This window comes from Priapulus caudatus, unplaced genomic scaffold, assembly GCF_000485595.1.
Source record: "Priapulus caudatus unplaced genomic scaffold, Priapulus_caudatus-5.0.1 Scaffold85, whole genome shotgun sequence".
NCBI classification, from domain to species: Eukaryota; Metazoa; Priapulida; class Priapulimorpha; order Priapulimorphida; family Priapulidae; genus Priapulus; species Priapulus caudatus.
In genome coordinates this window covers 278,805-292,358 of record NW_014577146.1, presented here as the reverse complement: position 1 = coordinate 292,358, position 13,554 = coordinate 278,805, and the positions used below count along the sequence as shown (strand labels likewise).

The 13,554-nt window shown below is 40.5% G+C and overlaps 1 protein-coding gene across 1 annotated transcript in view; it reads right to left on the bottom strand.

Moving 5' to 3' along the window:
• Positions 1 to 5,916: 5,916 nt before the first annotated feature.
• The window catches only part of LOC106804755 (corticotropin-releasing factor-binding protein-like), a 30,219-nt gene continuing 22,581 nt past the window's right edge, over positions 5,917 to 13,554 (bottom strand). Inside the window, exons 5-8 of the mRNA XM_014806076.1 lie at positions 12,996 to 13,180; positions 12,390 to 12,504; positions 9,579 to 9,763; positions 5,917 to 7,127 (exon numbers count right to left, since the gene is read on the bottom strand). Coding sequence (XP_014661562.1) covers positions 9,618 to 9,763; positions 12,390 to 12,504; positions 12,996 to 13,180 — 446 coding nt within the window. The 3' untranslated portion in view covers positions 5,917 to 7,127; positions 9,579 to 9,617. The remainder of the gene's footprint in view (positions 7,128 to 9,578; positions 9,764 to 12,389; positions 12,505 to 12,995; positions 13,181 to 13,554) is intronic.

Here is a 13,554-nt window from a genome sequence, read left to right as displayed (position 1 = left end):
TAATACGTGCTGGGTCCGTAGCTGGCGTAAATATTCTCAGAGCGTAGAAGCCCGAGTCTAGCTAAAGTATTAAATGAGGCGCTAGGTTACAAAGTGTCCTCTGTAGGAGAGCGGCAAGTCCTTGCAGAGATCGCTGGCTGGCGATTGGCTCAGTGCTGTCATTGCTGTGCTTCTCTCGGAAGGATTGTTCCTTTGGATGATTGCCTGGCCGGGTTTACTAGCAAGCCTGCCGGTGACTGAAACTGACGATGCGCTGGACTGATGCACTGGAGCTGAACTGCGTTGAGTGCCGGTGCTCTGGGGAGGACGTAATTTATACGGTCAGAAAAGCCCGCGCAAGCGCCGAGACGTACGACAGCACGGTGACACGTCCGTCGGCTTCAGCGTGTCACGTAATCGCTTCAGTACGTGACGCCAGCACGCTGCCTTTAGACGTGACCCGAACGGCGTTTAGGACGTGACCGTGGGTAGGCTTCACCGTGACATGCACGTCGGTTCGGACGTGACGTACCGCCGGCTTCGGACGGTGACGACGTCGGCTTCGCGTGACGTACGCGGCTTCGGAGTCGTGACGCAGTCGGCTTCACGCCGTGACCGTCCGTCGGCTCCGGACACGCTCGTGTCAGCACGTGGTTTGCCCTTTTTGGGGTAAAAAAGCCCCCATCCAGAGGATGGCTGGGCGTACCGCGAGAGAGAACGCGGATGTGATGCTGGGCGGGGACCGAATTTCGGTTACAGTACCCTCCGCTTTCGAGTCTCGCCGGTCCGCGCGAGATTTCGACATGGGGCTAAGCGAAGGTTCGGTCCAGCAGCGCGACACGCAGTATAAGCGCATTGTTTGGGAAAAAAATTTCGCGACCCGCACGCTGCTTTAGACGTGACTCGCACGCCGCTTTAGACGTGACACGTGGGTCAGCTTCATCCGTGACAAGCACGTCGGCTTCGGACGTGACGCACGTCGGCTTCAGCCGTGTCACGTAAGTCAGCTTCAGACGTGACCCGCACGCTGCTTTAGACGTGACCCGCACGCCGCTTTAGACGTGACACGTGGGTCAGCTTCACCCGTGACATGCACGTCGGCTTCGGACGTGACGTACGCCGGCTTCGGACGTGACGCACGTCGGCTTCGGACGTGACGTACGCCGGCTTCGGACGTGACGCACGTCGGCTTCACCGTGACCGGTCCGTCGGCTCCGGACACGCTCGTGTCCAGCACGTGCATTTGCCCTTGGACCCATCCCGAGGATGCTGGGACGTACCGCCGAGAGCAGAACGCGGGGATGTGATGCTGCGGCGGACCGAAATTCGTTACATATATATATATATTATATATAAACGTTTAGCATAGATGGCTGAACTTTGTCGAAAAGTGAGTTTTGAAGAAAAACTCTACAACAACAGCTACAGAACAAATGCTACAGGACTTTGTTGCAAATTGTGCAATGTTTTACTCCGTGGCCTGTTGTGTACCCGGGTTGTGTAGTGTAGCCAATTCACTCTAGCCCGTAAATGTATAATATGTAGTATCAGCCGTGTAGCCCTTCCGTCTGTCACTGCGCTAGTAGTACAATTCTCCGTCAGTTTCAATATGGCTGAGAATGTTGCTCGTGCAATCGCTTGCATTCGGTAAACGGACCAAATAGGCCAAACTATGCTGATGTGTTGAGTATTAATTTACATCAGGGGGGGGGGGCTAAACCCCACGCGTTTATTTTGAAAAATGAAAAAAACTGCTTAAAAATTAAGTTGTGTTAGAATTGAAAAATTTTACGAATAAAGAGGGATAACAAATAAAATACTGCACTTAGTAACAATCCCTGACGCGCTTTTTTACAGCAATATGTCACCATTAATACGAGTGTAAAATTAAATTAATCGAAGTTGTAATCACAGAGAAATATCCATTTATACATCGGCAACATAGATGTTTCAATGTAACGGTTTTTATTTATTTTATTTATTTTTAATTTTTCTTGTGGTCATAAATTGTTTATATACATTTAAAAGTTGTTCATTGTTACCATTTTTCCAGATATAATACCGGCACAAACCATTACATGAAGACCATTACTGAATAATTACATATTTACGTGGCCATTGTTTCATAAAGACACAGCAAACTATGCCAACGGCAAGGAGATATTTGAGGCTTTCTTACTCTACAGTTTCCAAACATTGTATAGAAGCAAGATTTGTCCCTCATTTATACTATGTTTTGCAACCCTGTCCCTATAGCTCCATTTGGAAAGCAAAACTGAATGCGTATCGCTATCATTCTCAGCACATGCAAAAGAAACATTAAATTGTTGAAATTGCGCATTTAAAGTAGGCAATAGGGAACATAACATTTATGCGATATGCTTCTGACATTTAAAGTGCAGAGCACACAGCTTGAGCTTACAGTCACGTGGACACGTGCACGCAGCCACGTTGGTTTTACAGTGAACCTCAACCACCAGGTAGACACACCAGGCCACCAGAAGCCATGGGTATGCAGGTGCTGTTGAGGCATCAATTACCTCGCCTCTATGCTTGCCATTCGTAGTATCTTTGCTCTCGTAGCATCGTGGCATGACATTATTCCCATTGCCAGTATTCAAAGTGTCTAGTTCAATTTGTTTTATTTTACAATTGAACTGCATCTGACATTAGGTAGGTCTACTATGCAGCTATAGAAGACCCACATGTGGGTATAGCTACCGTAGTTAACGTCTGCCGGCCTTAGCCCACGCACATTATCTTCCTGCGAGATAATTACTGTATAGTATGTTCTGTATGACATATAGTACGTACAGTTAAAATCTCGGCCGTGCTAGAGCTCCGTGGGTTTTTACAGTCGCAGGCAAGGCTCTACTCATACGAATGAATCTTTTCCTATAGTTGAGCCGCATGCGTTTATGTTCTACCACAACATGTCGTTTTAGTTACGGTTTCCACTGCTGTCAACCCACTTCTGCTAAGATCGGGAGCAGGTCATAGGGAACACAGACATCGACCAGGTTGGAAGCTGACAGCCAGGGTGCAGCATCGAGAGCGCCAGCGAGAAACGTTACATATCCAAACTTCTCTCCATAGATTAGCTCTGTTGTAGCTTGAGGGTAGGCACAGTATTGGCTTAGCGGTTTTGTTGATCGAGAATAAAATTTTTCTAAGTGGTAATTCTACATTTAAATAATTGATCACCTGCTTGCAAGTAGGTTAAACTCTAACTGTAGTACTTCCGCAAGTGTTCAATTAAAGGCCGCAAGCCCTATAGTTAACATGTGTTGTATATGTTCTTTGTGCCCGCAGCGGTGCTCAATATAATAAAAAGCATTTCTTTTAGAATATTTTTTAGATGAAGAAATCTAATTTATACATCTGACCTTTAAAACAGGTATGTATAAAATAATGATTAGGTTGAAATGAAATGATATTACGGAGTGCACTACAGAAGTTTGCCCGATGTCCCATAGTTTTCCTGTATAGTTGCTTAGGTTACATTAGAGTAGGTTACACCATTCGCACGTGGAGCTTTAGTGCATGAATGGGAAGAAATCTACCTGTCTGTCTGGCTGCCTGTCTCTTTGTCTGCTTGCCTGTCCGTCCGTCTGTCCGTCTGTCTGTCTGTCTGTCTGTCTGTCTGTCTGTCTGTCTGTCTGTCTGTCTGTCTGTCTGTCTGTATGTCCGTCCGTCCGTCCGTTCGTCTGTCCGTCCGTCCGTCCGTCTGTCCGTCCGTCCCTCCGTCCGTCCGTCCGCCCGCCTCCGTCTGCCGATCTACTTCTAATGTATTCGCGAAATAAAATTTTCGAATAAAAATATAAAGAGCATGCATTTCTCTACTAGAAGTTGGTAATATAGTTCCGATAAATTAATGCTAGAAATTTCTTCAAGCGTCACCGTTATCATCATGATCTTTTTCTACTCTACAAGTTGGCTAGCATCGCAATAAAGTTCGTATAATATTAATTCATTAGGCCTACCTCTCCATTTAATTCATTGTACGTATAAAAATTGTCCACCGTACATATATTTTTTGCTTATCTTATTGACGAAACCGGTGTGCGTACACTCCATTTATACTAATGTGCACGTATCGGCCTGAATTTAGTAAAACGCTAAAATTATATGTCAAAGTCAACATTAAAATACATAAAGTACTCTGATAGAGAATCCCTTTTATTATGATGGGGGCTCGCGCATGCGCCGAGAGTACAATTCATAATACGTGAATAAATGATATGCCGAGAAGTCCTTTGTTAAAGACGGACGTGATTACCTTTATTCGAGTCCATATGTATTTCTCTGAACCGTCACAAAAATAATTTCGTTATGCGCGGCTTTGTAGATGCCGGTGTACATTCATAAACCTTACAGTGTGAGATAATCCGTAATGAGAGGCAAGACCAACGCAAAAAGCACAGTAATTGAAAACCGTGTCATTAAAATAATTAGGGATATTTAAAGCGAATCCAAAATTGTTTCCTTTCAATAATTGGGGCCATTTTACAGGCGTCTCAAAATGGGTAGGTGTTCGCGAAACAGACTTACAAGTGCATCATATAATTCTCCCAACGAGTGTATAGCTCTTAGACCATATAAGTGTGCCTAATGTCGCATCGCATATATCATGGTAAATATTTGCATAATTTTTACGACATCACACCAAACATAAATATGGCTTCTTTAGAGAAATCACGTTCCATTATCTCCCGAGCCTAATGAAGCGACTCATCAACCTATTACACGCAAACATAATTAAGTTTTAAAGAATATCATCTATACAATATTTAAGGTAGAAACAAACAAAGCGAAATTCTAAAAAACATGTTTTGGTTATCTTACCCACAGGCACTTGGAACGTCTCAATAAAAAAAAAGAGTAAATAAACGCGAAATGTATTTACTACCAGTCTTAATGTTTCTCTACTCTATTTCGCCTATAATCACTTGTAAATGCTAGTCAAATGCTCATCTGCAACACACTAGTACACCGCACGCTGGCTAGCGTGCGGCGGCCAGCGTGTGACAGTGTGTTGCAGATGAGCATTTGGACGGCATTTACAGCAAATTGTCGGCAATAATAGGTGAAAGGGAAAGGGGGTAGAGAAACATTAAGACTTTGGTAGTAAATAGATTTCGTATTTATTTAGCATTATATTTTATTGAAACTCTCCAAGTGCCTGTGATCTTACCCTAGCCAAAAACGCATGGCCTCCTAATAGCAGCTATTAACATATAGCTATCCACGAGTTCAAAATTAATAGATCAATTAAGTGATTGTGTGCTTTTTGCTCATGATATTATAATTATAGATATGGGTTCATTTTATCCACCGTACATTCCTCACACGAGGTACTAAACGACTACACTACGATGCAGCGTCTGCTGGTAGAAGAGCAACACGCGTGTCTTTGCCCATTGAATAGTATGGAATCTGAGATCCGGAAACAGCTTCGTGCTGCACCATATATGCGCACGGTAAGATAGGCAATCAGTAACGCAGGACGGAACACGTAATGACGATATCTAGGCTCCTTTATCACGAACAAATCCTTCTTCTCCTATAATATGCGGCCGTCCACAATGTACGGTAACACGGATCATTTATGCGAGGCACAGGTATGTAGCGGGCGTATTGTAGCAAGGTAACGATGTCATTATAATGGGAATGAGAGAAATGACGGAGAGTGATATTGATTGCCGTGTATATATCTGGTACGTGCCTCGTTATATATACGTACACTAATTCGGCTATACGCCGGTAAACAAAATTCTGTATTTTACACGAAATTTGATATATATATATATATATATATATCAGTATATATCATGCAGTGAATATGGATATCCTATATGAAGATTGTATCTATACTATGTGTTTCTGTAAAGTAAGATATGTTATTAATAACAAATACTATGAGAAATGTCAGATTACTGCAATGAAGGAATGTGATCGTTTTACTTAATTATACATTTTATACGTACATATATAGCTGCTGTATCCGTACCGCGGTATTTCTGTTATAGATGCTTATTTGTTTCATACAAAATTAAAGGTTTTGCGTCTAGAGCAATAACTAACAAGTCTAAAAGCATAAACGTTTCGTTATGAAGAAGTGGAGGAACATGCTTTGGAAATTTGACGCCAAACTATATCCGTAACCCCGTGTTAACACAGTGTATGCAGATAGTATAGATAGATATCATAATGTTCACTATTACTATAAATAATATTAATATTAATAATAAGAATAAGGATAAGGATAATCATAATAATAAATAATAATAATAATAAAACATTGTATTGTATACAACACAACAGCGTCAGACAGTGTATTATGAGCGGTAGTTAAACAATACACATTGTACTATGTCCCATGGCGCGCGAACATGCAGCATGCATTCATGCCCCACAAAATTGTGAATAATCTATTTTCCTACACCTACGCAAAAAGACAATGGTTCGAATTTCGGACGGTAAAAACATTCGAAATCTGACTAAAATGTTGTCATCTACGCGAAAGTTTTTAGAATGTTTTATGGAATGCAAAATGTAATATGCGATAGGTCGGAGCCATACTGCAGTACGTTATTTAACGGCGTAAATGGTTGTTTTTAGGAAGAAGCGGAAATTAAACGAATGCATGCACGATTTGTGTGCGTACGCATTTATACACTGTTTGTACAAACAGTATATGCACGTCACATTTTATTTTTCCACTGTATATTGCAATATTCTATGTTATACAAGGAGAATGCCACGATGGTCTAACTGAAAAAGCATGCAACTCTCGTGCTATACTTTCATAATCTTGATTCTTTATAAATAAACGTTTGGTTCTAAAATAACATTGGAAGCTACAATTTGGACCCACTGTTGTCGTTTTCTGAAGCATTGATCTGAAAGCAACCACCATATTGCGGTTCACATTACGCGCGTATATTAGACATTGCTCTTCAAAAACGCACTGAGACAAATATGACAAATCATATATTTAATAGACAGTTTTAATATATGAAGCTACTCAGCGCCATCTAAAACCCAGTCACCGTCCAATCAAGTGGTGCGGAGTATTGGAGGTGAGGCAAGGCGGTCGTGGTCTTTTAATCGATGGCTGCAGCTCGCCCAAATCTCCCGCACTCAATCTACAACGACAGATGACACGACACAAGTTAATCCGACCGACAAATACGCCCACAGCTACCGGTAATAATAAGCCACCTACATACGATGTGTTTATGTTCATGCTAATTATTTTCACGTCATGTCTGACGTCATGTCTCGATTGATGGCATATTCGCTGATGATACGATGTAAGCAGGAGTGAATAATAGAGATCTCTATTATTCACTCCTGATGTAATGCGATCGGTTACGTGATAATTCCATTCACTGCGATGTGAGAATTGATGACGTAATATTATAGATTGAGAGAGGTGGCAGATATCTAATCACATAGCGAATATAGTGAATACAATGGCAACGTCGATAAAACACCTGAAATAACATATATATACATATATAAATAAATATATATATATAAAGCACAATGTATGTAAACTTCTATTACATTCTTTTATCAAAAATAGTCTTTATGAACGGTACATTTACTAACGTTTAGACATAACGATTATTCTGATAGATGGAAAGTGTTCAGAGATTAATATAGGTGTGGCAAGGTTTATATCTGGTTACATATGTTACCTATCGCCACGAAAGAATATTAGATATGTACAATCTTAACCTGTTAAAGTTTAATGTAGATAGAGAAAAGTTTACAAAAAGAAAGAGGAAGAAATAAAGAGAGATAGAGAGAGAGAGAGGGACAGAGACAGAGAGAGCACAATGACGTGATATAAGAAATTACAAAGGACGGAGTTGGTACATAAACGAGTGGATGAGTTATAAAATAGGAAAATGAGGTAAATCTGCGATGGAAAATCTGGGCAGAAGGCAGAGGAGAGAGGCGGGGAAGGTAGAGGAGAGGAGCAAATGTGGTAGAGATGACGTAGAGCACGTTGTAAAAGCGGTGAAAACGCAGAGAATGTAACAGAAAAGTAAGTAGAGAGTAAATGTGGTAAAGATGAGGCAGACCAGAGTTTATAAGACTTGAAGAGATGATGGTGGATGAAGTACGACCCACTGCTTATTTACCTCATTTCTAACCCCTCCATCTGCCTCATCTCTGCATCATGCCCCACCTTATACCTCACCCACCTTCTCCGCAGCCGCCACCTCAACTCTACATTCTCTACTTGCCTCCGCCAAGTGTTCTGATTTACTAATGTTTATTATTTTCTATTTATATCACATCATTCACTTCTTCCTCCTTAAATGCCAGTTTTCTTTCAATCTCTTCTCTTCTTTCAATCTACCGTTAACAAGTATAATACGAGCACACATGCCTAAAACATGTGTAGCAACTACTTTTGTAATAAGAATAGCTTTTGTAAGAACTCGCCACCTTTTTAACAACAGATCAACGGCTTCTGTAAGAACTTAACACTTTGTAATAAAAATCGCTAGCTTTCGCAAGAAGTTACCGCTTTGGTGGTAAAATCGGCCGACCACTTTTGTAACACGGCACAACCGATTTTATAATAAGGTGGATTTTATTACAAAAACTACGAAAGCTGTTGATATGTTATTACAAAAGTGGCGAGGTGTTTTGAAAGAGATTCCTGCAACACGTTACACTGCTGGGGCAATTTGCGAAACCAAATATCAACGTTGCAGGCTATACAATCACAGAGTCTATTAGGTTCATATGAGAATTTGTTAAATAACAGTAAATTATGCATAATATATATATATATATATATATATATAATACGATAAGTAAAAACACACGGACACCCATGAAGAGATAAGATAAATTTAAAAATAGAAATAGGTGTCAAAATTTTATTACGCGAGCTTTCGAGAACATATGTCTCTTCGTCAGGCGACAACAACAGAATCATATGTCGCCTGACGAAGAGACATAATATTATTATGTTCTCGAAAGCTCGAGTGATAAAATTTTGACACCTATTTCTATTTTTAATTTTATCTTATATATATATATATATATATATATCGAGAGAGAAAGAGAGAGAGAGAGAGAGAGAGAGAGAGAGAGAGAGAGAGAGAGAGAGAGAGAGAGAGTACATATACAGTAAATACGCATCGTTCACCAAAGATATTGAGCTACATAAATTTATATGTGATATCGCATTAATGTTCAGTTAAAGACATGTCCTTTACCTGCCTGTTTACAAAATGTGGAGTACGTGCCAGCGGCAAAAGTACGCAGTATACCAAGTATTTGTACCGTATTATACAGCTAACTGCTTGCTTCTAAATCACGTTGCATATTTCCTAGATGACTAATAGAGAGAGGAACACCTCCGCCTGTCATACCCGTTGTAACTTTAAATAGCACCTTGTCTCTTCGCTTCGTATAGATTAGATCAGGAGTGAATAATAATAGAACTAATAATAGAGAATAATAATAGATCTATTATTATTCACTCCTGATTACATATTAACGAGACAATAGTGATGTATTAACAAAGTGAAGCGACATAATATGGTACCAGACTAGCGAAAACGTACCTATTCTCACTTGGCTGATGTTTGTGTGCGTGAGAGATTTCATGAGAAGCACATCCTAGGTCCGTAAGCGTCCATCAACTGCTGCGGTAACTCGTCAAATTGGAATTCTACGGAGTTGAAGTACCTGCCCCTGGAGACGAGCCGCAATGCCGAGGTGCCGCAGGGCAATGGAAAATCGAGCTCATCTGGAAGTGAAATGATAATATTTTGGTAGACGCGGCTGCTGGCTTTACTTGCGATGACTGGCGTCAACGTACAAGATTACCCTGTCGATCTCTCAAATATGGCGTATACTTCTCTAACTAAAACACAACGCACGCGCGTTTGTTCAGCTGAAATAGTGTCACGCTGCAGGGAAGCTATATAGCCATTTTCATGTAGATCATAATTGGGCATTCGCGGTTTTTTCCCAATTGTTTCTTAGCCATATTTTCTTAGACTTCATACCAAACGCCGATTAGTTATTGAAGCCATGTGACACTGTGTGACCAGTATAAATACTGTAAAACTCTATTGACTATATGAAAACGGTTATTTCTAAGTCAGCTAGTTCGCGTATCGGCGAAAGCAACCAGATTCTTTGTCCAGTCTAGTGCGCTTATATGAACTTGCTACCTCTCATCAAAATTGACTAGTGAAGCAATTAAAGGCTCTACAGTACAGAGTTAACAGTACTTAATTGCGCGTTATAAAATACCAGTTGAGAATGTGATATTTAATGGAATGGAAGTAACGGCGTTACATATGCAGACTTATACCTTGGTGGGAGTGTTACCGGAGACACTACGGCGTGGCGCCACAGGATCGCATGATAACGAAATTGACATGGAATTTCTCTGGACGTGTTAAAATATAGGCCAAGTCTATTCTACGTTTATATGCCATAAGAATTCTTTATTGCCGATGATTTCGGCCTTAGATCTCAACCGTACCATATTTCTGCCTTTTGTCGCATTATTTAATGCGCACGCTATATTATATCACTTTGCAATGTTACTTTGTAACATTAATTTTTAATAAAGCGAATGCACTTATAGCGAGAGCATTATATGCGCTTATACGATGGCATCGTAGAGGGCACCTGTGCTGTTGTACTAATCTAACAACATGTTCTGCAAAATGCTATATAACGCTATATTGCACACGACCTCTCAGTTCAGTTATAGCAGTATCAGACATACAACTTATGGGTCGGATTGTGATCTACCCAGTACGTACATATTCGTCATACGTGTGATCAGGAGTGAATAAAATCGTTGTGTAGGCCTATATTTACTCCTGCTGCAATGAAGCTAATTGGTCGTCGGAAGTCCCGTGTAACATACGTTTTACAGATGTTTACATAGAGTAGTAAGTAGAGTTAGACTATAGGGGTTGTTTTAGTAATAGTCTATCTAGACACAGCGTCGCGCATTTTGTGTGGCCCAATTGATGTTACAGGGAATTGGAAAAGCGTGTTTTAGGTTAGGCAGATTCTCGAGTCATTGTGAAATAGGGATGCAGATCGAGTGTAGACATGGCGGGGTTTTGTGGAAGACAGAGATGTAGGATTCGGTGGAGGGGGGGGGGTCTGGTTGTGGTCGCGAAAGTAAGCACGCGCGCTTACGGGCGTGTGCGCGTTTCTTAGTCTTTCTGTGCAAGATGTGACTACCCTGTGTGCCAGTTATTAAAGTTTATGTAGTTTAAAACACAAGGTTGGATTCCTTTATCATTTCTACATCAAACATTACATCGAGAGCGTATAAAGAAGGCGTATAAAGAAGCCTTATTAAGAAGTATTCCTTCTTTATACGCTCTTAATTACATCAACGTTACACCCGTGTAGAGAATATCTACGGAAATGCTGCGTCGGTTATTTCTTGAACGTACGAAATTTATGTGGATAACTGACGTACATGGATGCGAAATAGGCGCATATATACCGAGTACATCACTATTGAACGTGAGATGTGACAGAGCCGACGGGCAATCAACGGTGTTGTTGATTTTTTTGGTTGGCGTTTGTGAATGATTGGCATCGTCTTACAGAATGAATCGTGTAGCCTAGACTAGGGGGTACGTCTCACCTTTCCATTTCACACTAACTACTCATATTCAATGAAAAAAGCTGTACACGTAGGTGGCAGCGTCATCGTCACACCCGTTTATACCCCTTCTTGGGTAATTACTTTGAGTGCAGTTAGACTCGAGACCGTTAATACAGTAATTCAGCCGCTTCTATAAGTAATGCCAATCCCATGCAGTCATTCGTGCCGTAACCAACGACGCAGTAAGTCATGAGGTTGATTGAACTTATTTTCAATAATGAGCTCACTGGTAAATAAATACGTAGCCGTAGTTATTGTGACTAGGCGCTCATTTATTCTGTGAGCCTATACTGCGGCGAGGTTTATCGGTCAGTAGTAATTGCTCGATAGTAAGAGTTATTATGCACTGCCGCTACGAGCTGACGTCGATATTAATAATCATATTACCGTTTACAATTACGAGGGCATATTATAACTATGGGTACATTGCAAATGTCATCATTAATTTCTTATTCAGATTCTTCAATTTTTTTACGACGTGGTTAGGAGATATATATATCAGTTCCTTATTAGTTCATTTCACTTGTGGCAAAAGAGAATATATGCTTGCTTAGTTTTAGGTTGATACGCATAGTTAATGAAGCAAGGGCTAGGTGAACATTACGATGACGTAATGGTTAAATCATTTGCGTGTGAGATCAAAGGATACGAGATATATATATATATCAAGAGTGCATAATAGAAAATTTCCTATTAATTAGTATTTCTTGATATGCATACATACCTGGGTTCAATTCAGCCCCGCATATTTTCCAGAAGGACGGCATGTAGCTGGTATCTAACGACTCCATGCCTCCACTCTTTATCTCGAGGAAATCGTGATAACCCCGTTTTTCACACTTCACAAATAAAGCAAAAAAAAAAACATCGTTATCTTCGTTATCTATATTCAATATATAGTAAACCGTAGTTTCAGTTCAATAACTCGTAATATTTTCAGATTAATATACGATTCAGCCATAACGAGTGGAGTAACTCTAGTTAAATATATGCGTGATTGTTGGGTGTATGCTAGCAACGCATGCGCGTAAACAGCGAACATAATAAAAGCATATATAAAACAAGGAACATGGGAATGATCATTCGCAATTCAAATATAGTTCAATAATAACTATATCAGCAACGAGAAATAACAACACGCTGTAAAGGTTCCCTATTATTATTATTAAATTCTTTCCAGTTCGTTGCTAATTGAGGTCTGAGCAAATGCACTGCGATAATATAGGGATAATGAGCGCCTGTAATCGCCAATGTAACTAAATATACGGGTATTAGCATGCATAATTGCCTCAACAAAAATTCTTGCAGCTCATGCGGCGGGATGGTTTACCTGTGTCATTACCCGGCTTTCCAGTTGCAGCTGACTAGCAACCCCAATTTGTTTATCCACTCCGATCATGATTCCAGTGATCCTAACAAGGACTGGATATATTACAGCGAAGCTACAGTTGTTCTGATGGCCGTAGTTGGTCAATGTATACTTGCCAGTTTTACCCCCGAACAGCACGTTACAAGCTGAAAAGTTGGAAGGTTAAATGTAATAACAGCAACAACAGCAACAGCAACAACAACGATGACGATAATTGTGTAAATAATATTAACACTAATTGTCGTCACGAGCAAGACCGTTTACAAGTTACTAGGGAATGTTCTCTTTGAATGTTTATGTTTCATGTAGGGATATTTTAACTTATAAAAGATACACGGACTAACTGCAGTTAACTATAGTTAACTGAACACACACACACACACACACACACACACACACACACACACACACACACACACTACATATACACACACACGCACACACGCACGCACACACACACACACACACACACACACACACACACACACACACACACACACACACACACATACATATACAC